Here is a 20,824-nt window from a genome sequence, read left to right as displayed (position 1 = left end):
TACTGAAGTATAGTTTTGAGGAACGGAAGAGACAAATAAGCCCCTAAACTTCTGTGTGATCTAAAATTTTGACCGAATTAAATAGAGTAAGTATTCAGTTGAGCCTAACTTCCATATGATCATCGGCGAGTATCTGCTGATCGTCCGGATCATCGTGAGGGCTCAGCCGATCAGCCAACGGCCTCAGAACCGCTAGGCAGCAGTTCTCCTTTACTAAACCATCCACAGCCCGCCTCCTCAATACCACCAGTATGAGGAATATCACCACTCCTTGTAGACAGTTGAACACGTCCATTATTTCCCTGGAAGAAATATAACTATAAATAATACTATTTAGATAACATGATAATGATAAGATTGATAAGAGATTTTTCTACTCCAGCACTTAAATGTGTCAATTAAATGACTGACAGTGATATCTAAAGCAATGTCATTTGAATGATTTGTCTATAGGCTCATAAGATGACTGCTAGCAGTCATCTTATGAGTATAATACAACTGCTTTATTTTTTTTAAAGATACAAGTTCCGATCATCTTGATTGAAAGAGGTATGTTTTCATTTACAATAATAACTCTTTTTTTTTTAAATAATAACTCAATTTTTTTAAATAATAACTCTTTTTTTTTTATAATAACTCTTTTTTTTTTAATAATAACTTTTTGCTGCAGCTGTCATAGAAAAAGTAATGTATGCAACAGCTCATAATTGGTTCTTAAAATTCTCGGGTCTTTTTTTACAAAACTCGACTACGTCTCGTTTTGTAACTTCGACCCTTGAATTTTAAGAACCCTTATTATATCACTGTTGCATAAACTACTATTAAATACAGCGCCCTTAATTAATATCTTGGTAATTATCTTAGATAATAGTAGCCACAACTACTAAAGGAATGGAGAAGATTTAATGTTCTTCTCTTATTTTGCTTATCTTTAGTTTAGTGCCTAGAAGGAGTTGCACTACCTATATAATAGTTGAATTAAAATATTCTTAATTAAGAGCTGGTATAAACAGGAACACTGTTTGGACCTTATTACAAAAGGCATAAGGTCCACCGATGTACAGTTAACAGTAGGGCGATGGTACAGCTAGGCAACTTCAACTTCAACTTCAACTTCAACATTTATTCAGTAAATAGGCCACAAGGGCACTTTTACACGTCAACATTGAATTTACATACAAGCAAAATAATAATAATTATACATCAACAATTATTAAATACAACTACAACTACCAAATCAAACTAACGTAATACAATTACTTAGAGATGTATAAGGTCTCTTAATGTCGAATTACATAAAAAAACTATAATAATAATATTAAAATAAAAACAAAACAGATACATGGAAAAAAATCTAAACTTATTTAGAGGTGTAAATGTCTCTAAGTGTCAGAACTAAAAAATAACATAGTTTATCAAATTATCCTTACAGATGTATAGGGTCTCCAAGAGTCACAATCCTGTATGATTAACACATTACGAGAAAAAAAAAACATACGAGAACCGAATGAGGCGTCTCACTGCAATTAAATTAAAAAATAAAGTTACTAAATATATTCGTGTTACCTTAAACAGACCCGTCTCCACAAACAGCACCCGTTCACTAGTACGACGCGTATCTCAGCCATCGCCTCCCTCAACCTTCATTCGGGAAAGTGGCGACCCGATCAACGACGCCACCGTAAGCAAAGACTTTTAAGCGAGCATGACATGTTCAAGCTACCGGCCTATATTAATATTAAAATAGTGATAACACTTAGCTGTGAGACACAGCATTTTGTGCTCGTATGTTACATAAAAGACGGTATAGCTTCACATAATTACTAGCCTAAATTGACTTAGAGATGTAAAGGTCTCTAAGTGTCCGAATCATTAAAAATATAAGTATGTACAATAAAATAAAAATAATAAAATGAATAAATACTTAGGGATGTAAAGGTCTCCAAGTGTCAGAATCATTAAAAATAAAATAAATAATTACTTAGAGATGTATATGGTCTCCAAGTGTCCAAAACTAAAATTAAATTAAACAATATAATCAAGCGAGAACATGATTGTCTCATGTGTCAATTCTACTGGACACTAGCATATTTAATTTACAATGAAAAACAACAACAATTTGATATTTTACATGCTGGTACTTACCATATGATAAGACTTTCTCCGTGAGCGAAACTGGCAATTTCAAATATCCACGAAACTCCCATGACCAAAAACAGTTTTAGTGAAAGCAGGAATCTGAAAATTATTACAAAATAATTTTATTTCATAAATTATTTTACAAGCTTCTATTTTACTTTCAATAAGTAGCCGTATGAAAGTTGTTCAAAGTTTGCAGACCTTTGTTTTTATCGCGTTCGCGTCCGATTGGGTTGAGCATAATTGCAGAGGTCCAAATGTAGTATAAACAGTTGGCTATAAAAGCTTGTATTTATAAAAACGTGAAAAAACGTATGTTACGGATTTTTAACCCATTATGGCCATAATCCACGGGATGACTGTAAAACCATTAAAAGTTACATCAAGAGTAAACAGAGCGATATACCTAACCTCCCAAGGCCCAAGGTACTTTTTATACATCCTACAGAACTAATTAATTCAATGAAACGTTAACTATTTTCAATCGCTAGTTTATTTCGTTAGATTTTAAAACGAGAACGCATATTTACCTGTATTTGAGGATGTTGAGCTTGTTGACTTCGTACTTTCTGGTGTCTCGCCATAAATGGATCGAAGACAGTATGAAGAGTGCCACGTTGGCAGAGATGAGCACGGCGATGGGCCCGTAAAAGAAAGTCCAAGTTTCGGTTCGACCTGAGGCAAAAATATTACATTTAATTTTACCATTTGTAACTGCAAATCCAGAGGTTCGTGTTTCGAAACTTGTAAATAAGTATAATGTATTTTTTGTGTTGAGTAAAGATCTAACAAAAGGAGATTTATTTTGACGCTGATAATATAAGGTATGAACCTAATTAAAACACCTCTCGTTACCTGTGTTTGTATGTATTTTCAAAAATACTAAATATTTTACAAAATTTTAGAATCATTGCAATTATTGCAAACTATTATTTAACGTCAAAGAGTTTGAACCTTTCCTTTTTTATGCCAGATTAAAGGTGGCCAATTTAATGCTATTCAAAATACTTGAATGTAACTATGCATTACTCGGTAATTTTAAGTTTTATTTTCATGAGGCATGCTATGTTAATTTATTATTTCAACACATTTCTGTGCGTTATAGTTAATAAAAAAAGGCACCGATTTACCACAATTTAACCAGAACCCATAATGACAAGAATGCCAGCAAAACGCACTCTCCTAAGAATAGATGTCGAGGGCGTGCGAAATTACGAAATTAACTTTCTCAGATATTATTTATACTTCACCAAGGAAAAATGGTGCCCGAGTGGCCCAGGCATCTGACTTTCATGGGTACCAAAGAGTTTTACAGTACATATGGGGCACTAGTGCGTAAAATAGCACTTTTCGTGCGTATGTCGAAACTTTAAAGTGCCATATGTACTGTAAAACGTTGTTCGATACACGTGCGAATAGGTAATTCGCAACTCGTGTCGATTTAAAACACTCCCTTCGGTCGTGTTTTAATTTATCGCCACTCGTTTCGAATTTCCTCTTTTTCGCACTTGTATCGAAAGTATCTATTTCGAGAAATATGTACATATAATTTGATATTAATAACTAGCTTTTCGGTAAAGGAAAAGATCATGATCCCTGCCGCTGCTATATCCGCGAACAAATTCAATGGGTGTATGTGAAGTCCTCGGTTTGTGGCAGCGTGGGGACTGCAGCCCAGTCATCTTGTGCTTGAGAGGATTCCTGTGCCCAGCCGGTCTAGCACATAATTGGCGCGACAGTATCTCGCGGCGAGATAGACTACCCGTCACTATTTTATTAATACAGAACAAGAAGGGTAGTCTATCCGCGAGATACTGTCGCGCCAATCATGTGCTAAACCTACTGCAGTTGGACAACATACATAGGCTAGATTAGATTATCATTATTTACCTTGGAACCAGCAAGTTGTCGTCCCGATGCCTGGCTTCAGGTGGTCGCCTTCCACAAAGTTGGTGATGAGGGCCACGAACAAGAATACGACGCTGCAGCCCCATGCATAAATGCTGTAGATACCGAACTGTTTCCTCTCGGTTTTCTTTAAGTAACTAGAATCTCTGTAACATACAGTATGGATTTTTTTTTGAGTCAGTGAGGCAGTGTAAGGCCAGATTCTCAAACTTTTTAATTAGCGTCGGTATTTAATGGTTTTTAAATTAAGATACCTATACGACCAGCGACAATCGTTACAATTTTTTTGTGCCAATAGATTACATCCCTGTCCAGGATCAAAAGCTTCTTTGGGACCAACATTGGTAGGGCACTAGAAAAGCTACCAATGAATGAATAAATAATTCAATGTAGCATATCAGAATTAGTTGTATCATATTTTACTGTTCTTATCTAATATTAGAATACTAATAGTGCAATAATGAAAGGTATTAATCTATTACTTTTATGATGATTGCGCGGATTGTGCCACACAGACATAATGGTGCATGTCTCAAATTAAAGCTCGTTATATAATGCAGATAACATAAATAAACATTATGTCTACTTACATCACATTGCGGTAAACGTTGATACATATAACGTTCATCCAAAAGAATGTAGCTATCATCCAGAAATACACAAGGAACCCTGAAAAATATTAAACAAATAGGTGTTAAAACTTGTCGAATGTCAATCATATACGATCTGTCTGCACTAGTCGGTAGTGACCATACCCCGGCCGGCGAGAGCAAAAATGCGTCTGCTCCTAGTGCTTAATTAAATATCGACTATTCTATCGACATATGGATGTTGATAGAATAGTCGACTTTTAATTAAGCACAATTTTTTTTTTTAAACTGAGCCATTAGTATTTGTTATTTATTTCAACTTGATACCTCCACGCGTTTCTAAGAATAACCCTAAAACAATTTTAAACTGAATAAATACAAACACTTGGTTTTAATTTTGTTTACAACAATAATTAATACTTCTGCATATCATAACGGTGGTCCAGTACATCGTGTTGTTTTTATCGACATCGACCAAAGTGTGTGTCCTCGCACTATTAAGCTGTCAACGCATTTTTGCTCTCGCCGGCCGGGGTATGGTAGTGACACTACCTATGAAACCGATGGTCCCGGGTTCGAATCCCGGTAAGGGTGTTTTCTATATATAAGTATGTTTTTATCTATTTAAGTATGTATATCGTCGCCTAGTACCCATAGTATAAGATTTGCTTAGTTTGGGGCTAGTTCGATCTGTGTAAGATATTTATTTATTATTTATCAGGTACCTAATTATCATATTAAAAGGATCTTATTTATTTTTCTTACCTGTAACTGCACAGACTTCGGTCGTGTAGTGTCCGGGGCTCAGTTGCAAGATGCCTAGAGACAGGAATCCAATCGCCATACTGATGCACATGCACATGTAGCATTGCCCTTGTAGGTCCCTGAAAAAAAAACAACAAATCGCTGAAGGATACGTGAAATTAGTCTCTAAAATCACCAGAGTGCAAAAATTGTCAGCTAACCTTTATTTTTACTCCATTTAATTATAAAACTGACAGTCATGACAATAGTTAAATGATTCAACTGGTTCTTTATCTGGAAATGTACTACGTAATTTCTAAGGTGAGGTCACTTGACGATTACTTAATCGGGGAAACCTCTTTAAGCACGGTGTAGGTCTCGCGTTTTGACAGAAATCCCAAAAATTACTCGTACAAACGGTACATCGTTAACAAAATTACCTCATCTCTGGTATATACATGTACACCGCTAAAGTGGCGAGTAGAAACAGCACTGACACCAGTGTGAGGAAGCCCGTAACCTCAATAGGCCTGGAGTCTTTGTGGAACTCTTGGAAACAGGCGATAGCGGCTGGTATCGTGCCCAATCCTGGCTGAGACGCGTTACGGTACATCTGGACGAGGCAATATCTGAAAAGGATTAAATTAAAAACATGTTTAAGTTGTAATAACATGTCAAACGAAACATTTAGTTTAACACGTGATTCGATGTGGTCGAGTGATTTATCATGAATGGATAATAAGGTTATTGACATATGAAATTATTATTTTCGTAAATTTGTGGTTAGACAAGTTCTGTACCTATGCTTTATGATTTGCGTGTAATACATTATTGACATTTATGGCATAAATATATATATAAAGTGCAAACAAGGATATTAAACTAACTTGTTGACAAAGTATTGTTATATACCATTTTCATTACATCGGTATCTGATCAAACTTTTGACTGCAGTTTAACCTAGTAGTCGACAATGTAACGTAAATTGCATGTAAGTTCTTACTAGTCTATGCCTCGCTTACCTATACCTACTGTCCACATCGCAGCATTTGCTAGCCTGTCATAGCCATATATGTCAATGTTTTAAATATGTATATACTTTTCATTTCTCATGCTCTGAAAGAGGGTCATTGTTGTTGTAAAAGGTGTGCAGAAAATGATACGTTTCTGCACTAGAGCATTTTACGTTCCAAGTACGATTTTATGATTTATTTTTTAAGATAAGCAGATTCAATTTGGGTTTAAATAGATTTGTTATACAATTTCCATTCTGATATTTAACTCCCCATTCCATAAATAACGATACTGTTGACTAAATTCTTAATTGAAAGTACCCTCACGATTTACTTTAAAATTTTATACTTGTTCAAGTTTATTTGTTATTATAATTTCCATTCTGATATTTAACTCCCCATTCCATAAATAACGATACTGTTGACTAAATTCTTAAGTGAAAGTACCCTCACGATTTACTATAAAATTTTATACATGGTCAAGTTAAAAAAAAACACATGCATTTTACTTTCCCCGTATTCGAAATGAAAAGTAGAGTGTTTAACTCGGGTGAAAGGCATCATTTCAGCCTCGGACTATTGGCGCTCTCACTGCGTTCGAGCACTAAACTACCTCGGCAGAAATGAGTGCCTTTCATCCCTCGGTTAACAATCTACTACGAGTATATATCGAGATATTCTTATCAACTTACTCAGCGGGATCCTCAGCGATGACGAAATTCGGCGCATCTTCCGTGTAAAGTTTATTGCCATCGACGATCACTTCCTTCAGCAGCATGTGTCCGAGTGTGCAGTTGAGATGGACCCGCTGCTTGCTCTCGCCGCAGTAGCCCCCGGGCCGCAGGATCTCATGATCTGGGCAGCAGTAGTTCACGCTCACCACGCCGTGGCAGAACACCACTAATAACAGGAGAATCAGTTCCTGAAAAACAAATTCGTTGAATGTACTTCCAATTCTTTACCGTTGCGTATTACGAGTATTCGCCTGCCGAAAGCCACCAGTTTTTTTATGAATATAAACAATGCGCAAGGACAGGACAAATTTAAAGCCGAATGCACCAAACCGTCTCGTTCAATGCCATGAGTGATGCCATGGCAGTTCGTTAAAATTTAAGTAGGTACGAAGAGTTTTCCAGTTCTCTATCGGATGACAGCTGTCATGTTTAACGTTGGTCAGTTCTTTTGTTATGCTCAGCAACACGCCCTTGATTTTGTTAAAAAAACAAATTGAGAACAAGAAACAAAAATGTTTTTCTCCCAAAACTTTTATGAACTTTTTTACTAAGTAGGTACATTAGAATCTATAAAAAATATGATAATGCCTGTAAGACTGTAAAACCAAATTTATAATAGGTATTAGATATCCTCTTACGTTTGTGATTGTCGAGATTGTGGTTTAAAACGAGATATTTTAAACATACATACCTACCTACCTATACTGAAGTTAAAAATCTAATTTTGCAATGCTAAGCATGCAGCTGCAAGCAGGGCTGCATTTCAACCTAACTTTTTGCGAAGGAATGGTCTAAATTTAGTCATACAGTAAGTAATATTCACCTTGCCGCGACCAGTTAGTATCGAGGGCATTCACCTTCATCTTGCAGATATTTCAATAAACACGTAAATATTATGTTATGTCTTATTACGAAGGTATCTTATTTACATTTTGATAGGGAGATCTTTGCCCAGCTGTTTGACACTAAATATAGAAAGCGGATTATTGATATGTACTTAACTGCATAAATTAACTTGAAGCATTTAAGGGTCAAACAGAAATTTGCATTTGTAGTATAAAAACGGAGACCATTTATAAAGAATAGGAAGAAGGAAATAGATGTTTTGCATATGTGACTTTGCTAAGTACAACCATCCTTATCTAGTACAGTTCCTGAACAGGTTCTAAGACTCGTACCGGAGCTATTAGCCTGGTTGAGACACTACGGAATATACAGGGAGCGTGTGTCCTTGGCGTTTTATATTATAACTACATAGGTGTATATTATAGTCTCAGGGATCTAAATGTGGCAGCCAAAATATTACCTCGAGGCTTTAAACTTAGATTCGAATTTGTCAACGCTGATCCTATACCTACATGTCCGTTGAACTTCAGAGGTTGGTCGCAAATATCGCGGTCGTCCTTCTTTTTTGAACGGTAGTGGTTATACCTATGTATAAAACTTTTGGTTCAACATAGGCTCTTAACTTATCCATTTGTTTGCACAAACTAAATAGTAGGTATTATTTCAAATAAAATTACTAAATTTACGTCCCTTGTATTTTTGTCCCTTACATTTTGAAATTAAATATACATTGTATCCGTAATAAAATAAAATAATAAAGCATATAAAGTTGTAGGTAAGACCTATCCGTACGTACTTTTAGGAATAAGCCCCAAGGTTCAAGGCGCTAGGTATGATTTATCATCCTTTTAATGTGGTCTGGATATGTAGGTCAGATGATACTTAGCGATCAGAAATGATATGTATTTAGGCTAATTCAATTACAAACTGTCAATTACTTGAAGGTCAGTATTACTCTAAGGTGAAAAGGTCTGCTCATTGTAAAGCAGTGCACACGATTGTCTGATCAAGGGCAGGAGCGTTCAACGCGCAAAGGTAGTGTTTCTCTCGGTTACACGTTACTTAACTAGAGATAATAATGCTGTAACTTGTACTTGGTGGTAAAGTTGTTAACTATACGTGAATTTGAGGAATTTGAGCATTGCATTTAAACTTTGGTTATACATGTAACCATCTAAGTATTCTAAGTAAACAGATTTAAACGTAACAAAACTTCCGCGAGACACATACATAGTAAGTACTAGCCTAGCGAGCCGCCCCGGCTTCTAACTGGTTACACAAAACCTTAACAAACTATACATCTAAACCTTGCGAAAACCGCATGAAAATCCGTTCAGTAGTTTTTGAGTTTATCGCACATACAAAACAGACAGACGCGGCGCGGCGGGAGACTTTGTTTTATTATATATAAGGTGTACTGATATTAAAACGGATAATAACATCAAGCACGTCAAGGGAACATACTTCGATTTAAAATACGCCAGTGACCCGATTTAATATATTTAATACATTTAAACATACCACTTATGGCCTATTTGTCAGTACAGATGCATGAATGTTTAGTACGTAAATTATTAAATACCGTAAAACGGGGTGAGTAGGTTTCGCGGGGAGAGGTGGGTTATGAATGGGGAGAGAAGGTTTGAGAGGGGGGTGAGAAGGGATTTTAAGGCTACTGCTACAAAAATAATGTATTCCAATTTAAAATGGAGCTATAGTAATACGCATAGTAAAAGAAAATCGATCGAACAATCTTCCAAAATCACCTTTGTATGAAAACCCCTCTCACCCCAAATACGAGGCACTACGGGGTGAGGTGGGTTTTTCTCTTTATTGTCAAAGATATGAAATGGAACTACCCAAAATAAAATAAAAACTAAAATACAAACGTCCGGAACACTTATTATATACACCATTCAGTTTTCATATGTAAAAATAAAATGTTATCCAGGTTTGAATTTCAGTTTTGACCCTACTCACCCCATTTTACGGAATATTAAAAACGGGTCACTCACGTATTTTACACTCCTGATGACACTCCTCGGTACGGAGTGAAACATGTCGAGCGTTTTTCGACTTAAAATACGTGAGTGACCCGTTTTTAATATATTTAATATGTCTGTGTCTCACGGAAGTTTTGTTAGGTAAATTATTGTTTGGCAAGTGCTCTAATGATATTCGGAGGCCGGAATATTGTTCTCATTTTCGAACCGTCATATGCGTCAATAAATTCTGTCTCATCTGTTTAAAAACATGTTTTTTTTGTATTTTTTTTAAAATCATGTTTCATGTTTATCCACTTCGGGGTATTTTTAAGAATGACGTAGAATATTGAAATTGCGTATAGGTATCAAATTGATGACGGTAGCTATTTTTTACTTTACCATATTCATTAAATATCGTGTTATTGTCTATTTGAATCGCCAATTTTATTTTCAACAGAGACAGTCGACCCCGATGAGTAATTAAATAAACGCTATTGTTTATTCGTCATTATTATTCGTACCTGTTATTTAGTAAAACACAACCAAAATGATTTAAATATAGTGAACGTCTTATCTAAATAGGGACAGGTAATCGACAAATAGTTTAAAGACAAGTGTCAAAAACTTGAAAGAATACCTAGTTCATAGATAACTTTACGTTATTCATAATATTTACCAATTTGAGTAGATAATATTAATATTTAATATTGTTCAATATGATGATTCGGTCTGTTTGTGTAAGGTAGTATAAATATCGATATGTTTGTACAAGCTTTTATTTAATTTGCCCTGTAAGTATGATCAAATCTTTGAAGCTATTTGACCCACTTCCCGATTTTCGAATGAGCTGAAATTTTGCATACTTATACAGGGTGGATTTTCTTTTTGGGTCAGTGAGGGCAGCTACCAGATCCCGTGCTGCTACGAGAAAACGGTCTAAGAAGACCTTCCCTCGATTTCAAATTAATGAAGATTGGCTTTTACAGATTTTGGAAAAAACATACAGGGTGCGAGAAAAAGGTCATTTTTGACAAACTTTTTTTTTGATGCCAATCGATCCCATTCCTATTAAGGATCAAAAGCTTGTATGGAACCAAAAAAAAAATTCCGGCTAGAAAAGCCACTAATCGAGGAAAACTTTTCCCATACAATTTGTATGAAAATGAAAACTTTTATTTTTCACATGCTGTTTTTGTATGCCAATCGATTCCATTCCTATCCAGTATCAATAGTTTCCTAGGGGTCAACTTACGGTAATGTACTAAAAAGCCACAAATTAATAAAAACTTTTTCCATACATTTACTATAGGGAAAATGTGAAATGTTATTCTCAATTTTCTATCTCGCCCATCAGTCCTACAGCAATGTCTTCATACATACTTCAAAAATATAGAGTCTAGTTTGGCGTTATTTAATTTTTTGTTGTGTTCTATGTGTATTAAAGATACATTGGAGCTAAATATTTTTAAATTTCTTTCACTCTTTGGTGCAGTTTTTTTTTATTGTTTCAAAAAACACCCCCTAGTCTCACAATGAAACATTTTTATGTAGTAAACAATGAAACATGATGTTCACTGAACACCAGTATTAGTACACAATGAAACAAACTCATAATTTTTTTAATTAATTAAAGACTATGTTCGAAATTTGTGAAACTAAAATACCATGAAAATTGATAATAATTTGTCTATCATATGACAAAATATAAGATACTTAACTTTAGAAATGGCTGACATAGGATAGTTTATATGTTGAATGTTTCATTGATAGCAAGGTTAAGGTCACATGTCTAACATTGAAACAGTCGTTTATAAACACTATGTTGCAAGAAAGTGTATGATATCAAGCATGGAGATGCTTAAAACCCTCCCGCGTCCACCTAGTTGGCAATCATGCTCTGTGGACATAAAAGGCGCCTTTCTCGCAGCATGCCGTAAGTGCCGACCAGATTTTCGATTCACAATGAAACTTAGGTGTGTGTACAATGAAACAAGTCATTCGCTTTTAGATATTTCAGCAATCTTATAACGATTCCATATTTCGGAAACCTTTTAAATAACAAATTTCAGCCTACCACTATGTTCTCCTTTCCTTTCTCATTAATTGATTGAAAGGATGTATGTATTAATGTAACTTATTTATTACAACGTTTCAATGTTTATTAAGGATGTTTCATGGTAGACTATATTTACATCTGTTTCACTGTAAAAATTAGAGTGTTTCATTGAAACATGCACAAGTACACAATGAAACAAAACTCATTTTTCAAAAAAAGCTTTATAATACAGAAACTGTTAAAAATAAGTAGAAACCAAGAACGCCATATGATAGCCAAATAAATTGTTTATCTTCATATGAAATATCACACTCATAACTTTAATAACACCAGATAGGAAGGCTTGAACTTTTAGTGTTTCATTGATCAACAACTAACCCTAGTTCATTCTGTATACTAGCTACGTCAGCTACGTGTCATTGCACGACCTAGGGTAAAGTAAACCGGTGCTCGCTCCGGGAGATTGTTCGGTTACTTATTTACTAGTCACTACTGGCATAAAACCCTGTTTAGTTTAGATACCAGTTTATTTTATGATATTAAATAAATCAATACAGATTTCAAATATAATTATTTAATATTTAATCTAAAAAACATAAAGGTCGCCCAGTTAAATCCCTACAGTTGCTTCCATTTCCATATTTGGCAATCGTATCTGATAAGTACATTTCAGTAATATTTGATCATGTTAATAGGTACATTGTACATACATACACCACTGGCTCAGTGACCCAAAGAGGATCTTGGCCTCTGACACAAGAGAGCGCCACTCTGCCCTATTCTGTGGCACAGGTACATTGTAGTAAAAAGAAAAAATATTTTTATTTAAATAGCACAGTCAGTTCTAAGTTCTAATATACGATTTATGATTATGATTTTAGCAGCTTATATTTGTATATGTAGTATGTTCCACTTAACTTAGAAACTGCCAAGCTAATTTTGATGAATAAGATGTCAATGTCAATCGATTCATTTTGTGGTCTGAGGTGTCGTAGTCTACATTTTTAACGGTAATACTTCTATTGGTATTAGGTACTAGTAGTTCTAATCTAAACACCTTAAATGGTTATAAATATTTAAAAAAACGGGCCAAATGCGAGTCGGACTCGCGCACGGAGGGTTCCGCACCATCAACAAAAAATAGAGCAAAACAACCAAAAAAACGGTCACCCATCCAAGTACTGACCCCGCCCGACGTTGCTTAACTTCGGTCAAAAATCACGTTTGTTGTATGGGAGCCCCACTTAAATCTTTATTTTATTCTGTTTTTAGTATTTGTTGTTATAGCGGCAACAGAAATGCATCGTCTGTGAAAATTTCAACTGTCTAGCTATCACAGTTCGTGAGATACAGCCTGGTGACAGACGGACGGACGGACGGACGGACGGACAGCGGAGTCTTAGTAATAGGGTCCCGTTTTTACCCTTTGGGTACGGAACCCTAAAAACCTTTGCAGTCAGCAAAGGGGTTTTCCTCGTCATTATTATTAACTTCCTGACAGTTGGTGGTCCCTGACATAAAATAAATTTAGTCGATCAGTCCTAACTTATAAGTAACTGAAAGGTTAAAATCGCTGTTCTTTACGTACGATTCGTTCACTACGAGAATAGTATACATTGTGCAACATGTGCAACAAAATATTGCAAAGGAGAGTAAGTTACATCGCGACGGCTTGCCGGAGCGATTTATAGACTCGAGTTTGCAATATTATTACGCCCCAAGTTACACACAATGTTTTTCATTACACTTGCGAAATGAAGTATAAAGACAAAAAACTGTTAATTAGGGTACTAGAAACTTCATTACTCCCTAGGGAAAACGCTTTTTCTATTACTCCCGCTAAGCCTGCGTGCAATTCCACATTCTGTATTTATTTAAAGAATAAAGAATAAATAAAAATGGAAATTTACTGAGCGAGTGTGATGAAAAAACCGTAGTCGGGTTATAGTTTTAATCTTTTTTTCTTGTATATTGAAAGGCATATGTTTATTTATTAATTTAATTTTACAAGCAGAAACGTCTGCGACCGATGCTATAAAGCTTAGAATAAATTTAAATGTGGAAAAATTACTGTCTTGGGTGAGACTTGAACTCCAGAGGCCGTGAGTTCAAGTCTCACCCAAGACAGTAATTTTTCCACTTTTAAATTTATTCTAAGCTTTATATGTTTACTTATTATTGTTTTCGAATCGCATCTTGTAATTGGTTATCACGTGACGTCACGACGGGTTATCTGCCTATGTATCGTTGCCTAATTTCTAGGAATATGTTACACGTTTTCCACTTGGCGAATACCTAATACCTATACCTAATGGACATGACGCGTATGTTATTCTATTTGGCGTAAATATTGAATACTACATCTCTCATGTCATCGATCTATTGTTTCATTGTTTTTTTAATACGCACAATATTATGTAATCTTACACAATAATCGTAAGAGCTTCTACTCGTATTCATCTGATTTTATGATGCTCGGGCAAAAAACTTTGGCCTGGTAATGTATTATAATATAAATAATAAGAAACTATGTCATATCTGTTCTTTATAAAACTTAATTACCACTTATAATTCATTATATCTGTAGGTACGAGTATTTACCTGTGATGTTCACACAACATTTTTGATTTGATTTACTGATTAACGGGGAAGATAAAAAACGCAAATTTTCCTGCTGAGATCGAGCAAAATATACATATTTTTTTTGTTTTCCGTTCCTTCTCCGCGTGTTAAGGTTTTTGCGTAATATTAATACAAAACTTGTGTAATTCCTAGTAAAGAAGATCCCGTGATGGTGAAAATTACAGCTTTGTATGTACCATGAATCGTAAAAGTGCATGGCGAATTTATCAATAAATTAATTCATAATTTCTTCATGCAATTTCGCAGCTCAAAGTACCTAGGCTCATAGCAATTTCTGCTTAGTAGGACATCCGGAAGTGTCCATCTCCACTTGTTTAGGGTTTTGTGCATATACTAGGAATCCTCTAGACGGAGTTTAGAGCAATTATTTCATGAAACCGATGCTGCCAAAAATACGGGGGTGCGGGGGGACGAGGTGAGCGAATCCCGTGCCGTGATTGGTCCGTTCAAAGACACGGACCAATCACGGCACGGGATTGACTCGAAGATGGAGTAAAACTACCGTATAAGTGGCAGAGGGGGTAGCGCTACTATGCTCAGTCTAGTGGTTTTGCGTAATATTAAATACCTCTACTACAACAATCCGTAAATCCCGATCATGAAGAAGATGTAGTAATTAGTATAATGTGTTAATGTGCACATTAAACCGGCAAGGGTCACACGCCGCTATGATAAAATGTTGTACAATTACAGCTGTTATCATTCTCAGCACGCTCTGTACTGATAGCGTGCTTTATAAAGCGAATACAGGAAACCGCACGTTTTATTTTATGTTGTGCTCATAAATATGAATATCTATTTTTTGAAGAAAAAATGGGAAAATTCACGTTTTCCGCGAGATGTCATTAAGGATAAGTACTTATATTTATTATAAAAATATTCGCCGCAGGAGGGTCAAACTCGGTAGCTTGGTTCGAGGGCCCGATGAATGGGCCCGGTGTAATTTTAGGGGTTCTCAAACTGTTTGCATCTTGGTATTTTAGGGTTGTTTTTTAAGAAGCTGTAGAATTTTTTGCCTGTGCGAGCTTATTCTCCTAGTTTTACCTAAGCTATCGGTTTTTTCAGGATCACCCCCATTAATTACGTTTAATAGATATTATTTTATTACATAATTAGATATTTAAAGTAATAAAATTAAAATTTAAACCCTACTTAAATGTCCAGGTAGGCGTAAACTTTCGAAATAACATTAATTTATCCAGTTATGTACATTTTTTAATGTATTTCTTTAAATACAGGACATGCGCTAAGATAAATACTTAGCAGAAGAACAGACCTTAATTTGTGTATGTTCTCTAAAAAAAAATGAGGAGTAACATGGTTATATGAGTTCGTACAACAAAATTATCTTTTAGGTAGGTACCTGATATATGAAGTCTCACACCATGAATTCTGTCTCTCTCGTATTCGTAAGATTAAAATAAAAATACGTTACGACGAGGCAACCCAACCTTTTAGTTTTGCTTTTTGTTTTTTTTTTCACTTTACTTTACTAAGTAGGTATATGTAGGCAGCAAAAGGTTCAACGTAGATTGCTTAAGGTTATTAAAATATATCTTTAAATTCGTATTTTATTATTGTTATTGCTGTCGGGCACATTGAACTACTCACCTCGTATATTCGTAAATAATCATGACTTTTACGTAAATGACAAACCTGAATCGTCTTATAACCCCTTCAGTTATCTGCATAATATGTATCTATGTAACAGCATGTAATTATTACTATATGCAGTACATAACAGTAGGTATTAAATAGTAGTACCTAATGCGTACAGATTGTATTTAATTTAAAGCGATATAGATTAAACTAAGAACGAGTTGCACTTGCACTGCACCACATAAACAACAATCAACGAACTGATCAACGTTAAGTTTAAATTATTAGTTATTGTTAAATTATTCATGCAAGCAAAATTGAACGAACCACGATGACGTTTAACAGACGGTTTGATGCAACCGGCCCTTAATAAGTATAATTACGAAAATATTTACATCATATCTAACTTATCAGTTTTAAAACGAAACGCATACGCATGTGACATTTATAGTTTTTTGCCTTTTTAGGTGTGGATTCAAATTAACCTGCCCTACATCCCAAAACCGACTATATAATATGACATAACTCGTTGGGTGAGTTGTATTAGAGGCGAATATTTTCCATCTGTTTGTTGTTGTGTAATATTTTGCTACTACTGCAATTTTAAGTGTGTGTTTCTTGGATTGGACCCTGGCCAAACATCTTATGTTAATTTAATTAGTTGTTTGGTGATTGAAGGCATTTTCTACTGAATGAATACCTACAAATACAAATAAACCTCGTTGTCGGGTAGACTCTGAGAATATGTGAGTACTTAGTTTAATAAACATAATGTCTTAGAAAGTTAGCGTAACAGATGAGGCATTTGTCATAAATATAGGTTCAATTATACGCCAATAGAATCTACAATTTTCTTTTGGTATAATTATTACGTATTGTTTTCTATAATAACTGCGTATTTTTTTATAAAACTGCAAGTAATGTATAGATAGCTCAAAACCTTTTAAGACTCGTGTCTATACAAAAGAAACTTGTAGATAGATAAATAATTATATACATACATATACACGGTTTAAACTTTGACTTTATTTCCACGAAGTATTGTTCTCAACTGTGTATAATATATACTGTACATACTTATACGTATGTGTAGTATGTATAATGTATATGCGATAGAGCACATGTAATCGCACATTAGATACTATCGTATATGAGCTATTATAGTATCGTATCAAGTGTTTATACTATTATGTTATCAATAACATGAAATTAATGGGCATTATTCATTCGGAAAGCTGTGTCAATAATTATTAACTAAAATATGTAATTAAATTCCCGCGTTTTGTCCATACGAGATACACTGATATGAATTTTGACTTTTTATAACTTTAGGAAATTTAACTTTTTTTTTTAATTTAATTTTAATTTTTAGGAAATTTTCTAGCAAATTATTTAAATATATCAACTACCTGATGAGGTAGTTGATATATTTAAATAATTTGCTAGAAAATTTCTGCAAGTGCAAATATAGGAAATAAAAATAATAACATATAGGGTATGATTTATGATTAATTCGTTGTGAGATGATTTGATTGGTGTAGATGTCATTTTGGATGCACCAAATCCTGAGGCCGGAATTTTGTGCCTGCCCAAACATAAGCCCTTTTCTTTAGAACTGTATGTGATCAAAACGATACCTAATATTTCAAATATAGTTTGAAATATATAATAATATTACTACGATGACTCCACCAGACACGTGTTGATAGACTACCTTCTGATAGCTGGGTCATACGTAGTATGATTGTACGATACAACTGACCCATAACTAAATTGTAAATGTAATGTAAAGAGATTCTTGACCGTTGAATGCATAATTTTCATGTGTTTTACACAAAGCCGTAGCTGTTTTATTAACTAGGAACGGAGTTCCTACTTTAGGTACCTACAATACCTGCATGTATATCATTAGAGGTAGGTACGTCAAGGATTAATTCAAGTTGTTATTTGACCATCTTTGTTTATAATTAACTTTATACTGACCGTTTTATTTAATGAAGTGATAAACTTTCTTGCTGAGTTGGCGTCTTTCGATTAACTATAAGTAGTTCAGATTTTTCACATTATTAAGATTTGAGGGTAGATGCTAAAAACCTCCAAAATCATTTGTTCCACGTGAAATACCATACTTTATCATATTTTGCACACGCATAAAAATAATTTAAAACATGCTGTTAATAATTTAAAACGATTCAAGTCTTATATACTCATTCAAACTAACGTTCGTTTCAACTTTCCTCACAGAACTTACCTTCATTATAATTTTAACAGTATAATCTCCAACAAAAACCTAACACCCACTGATGTCACATGAACATTAAATACGACTAATGAATAAATAAAAGGTTAAATAAAATAAAAGGGAATTAGAGACTGATGCGTGCCGCGCGGGCGCTGCCGACGGAGTAAACAGTACACGAACGCCCCCCGCTAGAGTCGCCGACCGGCAATTAGCGATTCCACCCGTTTTAAATATCGCACTCGTATCTGAGGGGCTACCGGGAAAACAGAAATTCGCAAATTGCGGGGATCTTTCTCTTTTACTCCAATGAAGGCGTAATAAGAGTGACAGAGAAAAATGCCCGCAATTTGCGAATTTCGATTTTCGCGGTTATAGCCCTGCACTTTCCACTGTTGAGCCGCGTTTGACTATGGTTTTTGACTTGAGGCCGTGTTATCTTGAACCAAAGGTTGGGATGTACAAGATTGCCGGTCAAATATCAAAAGCGCGATTAAAATCGGGATGTGTGTCATTGGAAGTGTCGAATTCTGAATTAATATATGATTGCGTAAATTACTTGCTTTCAAAGAGTATATAGATATATATACCAAGATATAACTACCTACCGTACCTCCTAAATGCAGCTTTTCGTATGTTCAAGTCCGCTAACCTTGTCTTGTGTATTTAAGCCGGCCGCTAGCGGCCGCTATGAATCTCAAAAGTGGTCACGTTTTTTCATTTGTAGTCTGCCTTGTTTTGTAGTCTGTCTTTTTCGCATTTATGAAATATACCTATGTTCATATATTCGTGATGGCTTCCCTTTTGCACACTTCAATCATCTAGAAAAATATTCAGAATTGCCAAAACTAAAACGGACTTTAGTGATTTTTATTTCAATGGTTCTCCCGTTTATATGTTTATGAGACAAATGCCAGAATAATGAAATACGTACTTACCTATAATAACTATAACAAACTAACCACCCAGTGTCAACGCGCCTTTATATACGTCGCTGCATCCAACTGCTAAATGTACCTTAGTTATAAAAATAGCTACAATTAAATTTCATTTTGGTTTCAAGTGGTTTCAATGAGTGAATGTGGTGCAGTTAAATAATAATCTACAGTTCAATTTGATTCTACAGTAAAAAAATATCGATTCTCGATTTTTGTGAACTTATTACACGTGAGATAGGTCAGTTTACTGAAGATAGGTAGGTATTAAGTATTTTATTTTTCTCAATCCCAAAAAGATTTATTTAGTAGTAGTAGTAAAACACGTTGTCGTACAAAAAAGAAAAACAAAACAGGAAAACACTAATCAGTACATCAGTACAAAGGCGAACTTATCCCTAAAGGGATCTCTTCCAGTTAACCTTTGAGCAATTGAGGGAAAATTATTAGGGATATTTCACTGAGGACTTTCCAGATATGAGACACATTTATTTCATTAAATAATTTCTATTTAGAGTATCCTCCTAAACGTAATATTTTTATTAGAATTATAGATCCTTACGTAAATCACGCTGGATATAAAATTAGCTACCTACCAAATTATTAAGTGCATGTAGACTGTAGGTAGGCACACTAAAATAATTCGAGGGTCGTATTGGATTCAGCGCCTCACTTATGCCGAACACCTGCTATAACTATTAGATACATTTTATATGGGTACAAGTACATGTTATATGTTTAAAAAATAAATAAAACCTATCGCATATAGAATAGGAAGCCTATTTAATAAATATAAGCCATTAATGGTAACTTTAGAACACAATTGCTGGGGCGTTATCTGTGCATGTGTAATAATTTCGAACGTGTCCCTCGTACTTTACGTCGATTTCCCGTAAATAATTTGTAATTTCATGTTTTCTTTCTATACCGCTGTAACGAATTAGGGGTTTTGACTCATAACCATGATGACCATGATGTACAGAGTCGCATCATTACTTTGGTACTATTGTTCCTTTTACCAGAACTGAAAAGACATAATGATCTACCAATCTACGGAAAATGCGCGTTTTTTAAAAACAATAAGTATCTTCATTTCAATATGTTACAGTAATGGTTGGCACACCAGCCGCATGCGTCTCTTTGGAGGTACGATTGTGATAAATCCCAGAATATTAACACTTAATCATTCTTAGGCCACTGAAAATAGCACCTGAGTTACTTTTAGAATACCAATAGTTAGCTCTTACCAATCAATCAATCAATATTATCAATACGGTTACACATTTTAATCTACAAACTGGATTAAAATTTGGGAAAGGTAAGGAAATATTTGTATAATTGAATAAGCATGGACTGTAGTCTCTATATTTCCTCTTTTCTTTTTTTATATTTT

The 20,824-nt window shown here is 34.7% G+C and overlaps 2 protein-coding genes across 2 annotated transcripts in view; one reads left to right on the top strand and one right to left on the bottom strand.

Moving 5' to 3' along the window:
- LOC134655915 (RNA helicase aquarius) overlaps nt 1-20,824 on the top strand; it is a 91,059-nt gene that overhangs the window by 23,044 nt on the left and 47,191 nt on the right. The gene's annotated exons all lie outside the window — the stretch shown is intronic.
- On the bottom strand, nt 57-18,685 carry LOC134655908 (G-protein coupled receptor Mth2-like). Its single transcript, XM_063511409.1, has 9 exons — nt 18,509-18,685; nt 7,087-7,316; nt 5,822-6,010; nt 5,403-5,521; nt 4,638-4,716; nt 4,030-4,193; nt 2,670-2,814; nt 2,146-2,238; nt 57-302 (listed from the first exon to the last, which is right to left on the bottom strand). The coding sequence occupies exons 1-9, from the start codon at nt 18,512-18,514 to the stop codon at nt 95-97; spliced, it is 1,233 nt and encodes a 410-aa protein (XP_063367479.1). The 5' UTR covers nt 18,515-18,685; the 3' UTR covers nt 57-94.

This window comes from Cydia amplana, chromosome 17 (assembly GCF_948474715.1).
Source record: "Cydia amplana chromosome 17, ilCydAmpl1.1, whole genome shotgun sequence".
Classification (NCBI taxonomy): domain Eukaryota; kingdom Metazoa; phylum Arthropoda; class Insecta; order Lepidoptera; family Tortricidae; genus Cydia; species Cydia amplana.
The sequence above is the reverse complement of the archived record's forward strand: the minus strand, read 5'-3'. Positions and strand labels throughout refer to the sequence as shown.

Coding starts and splice junctions, on each gene's coding strand:
- LOC134655908 (XM_063511409.1), bottom strand. Junction 4,717..5,402: donor CGAAGTCTGTGCAGTTACAG/GTAAGAAAAATA, acceptor AATATTTTTCAG/GGTTCCTTGTGTATTTCTGG. Junction 4,194..4,637: donor AACGTTTACCGCAATGTGAT/GTAAGTAGACAT, acceptor TGTATGTTACAG/AGATTCTAGTTACTTAAAGA.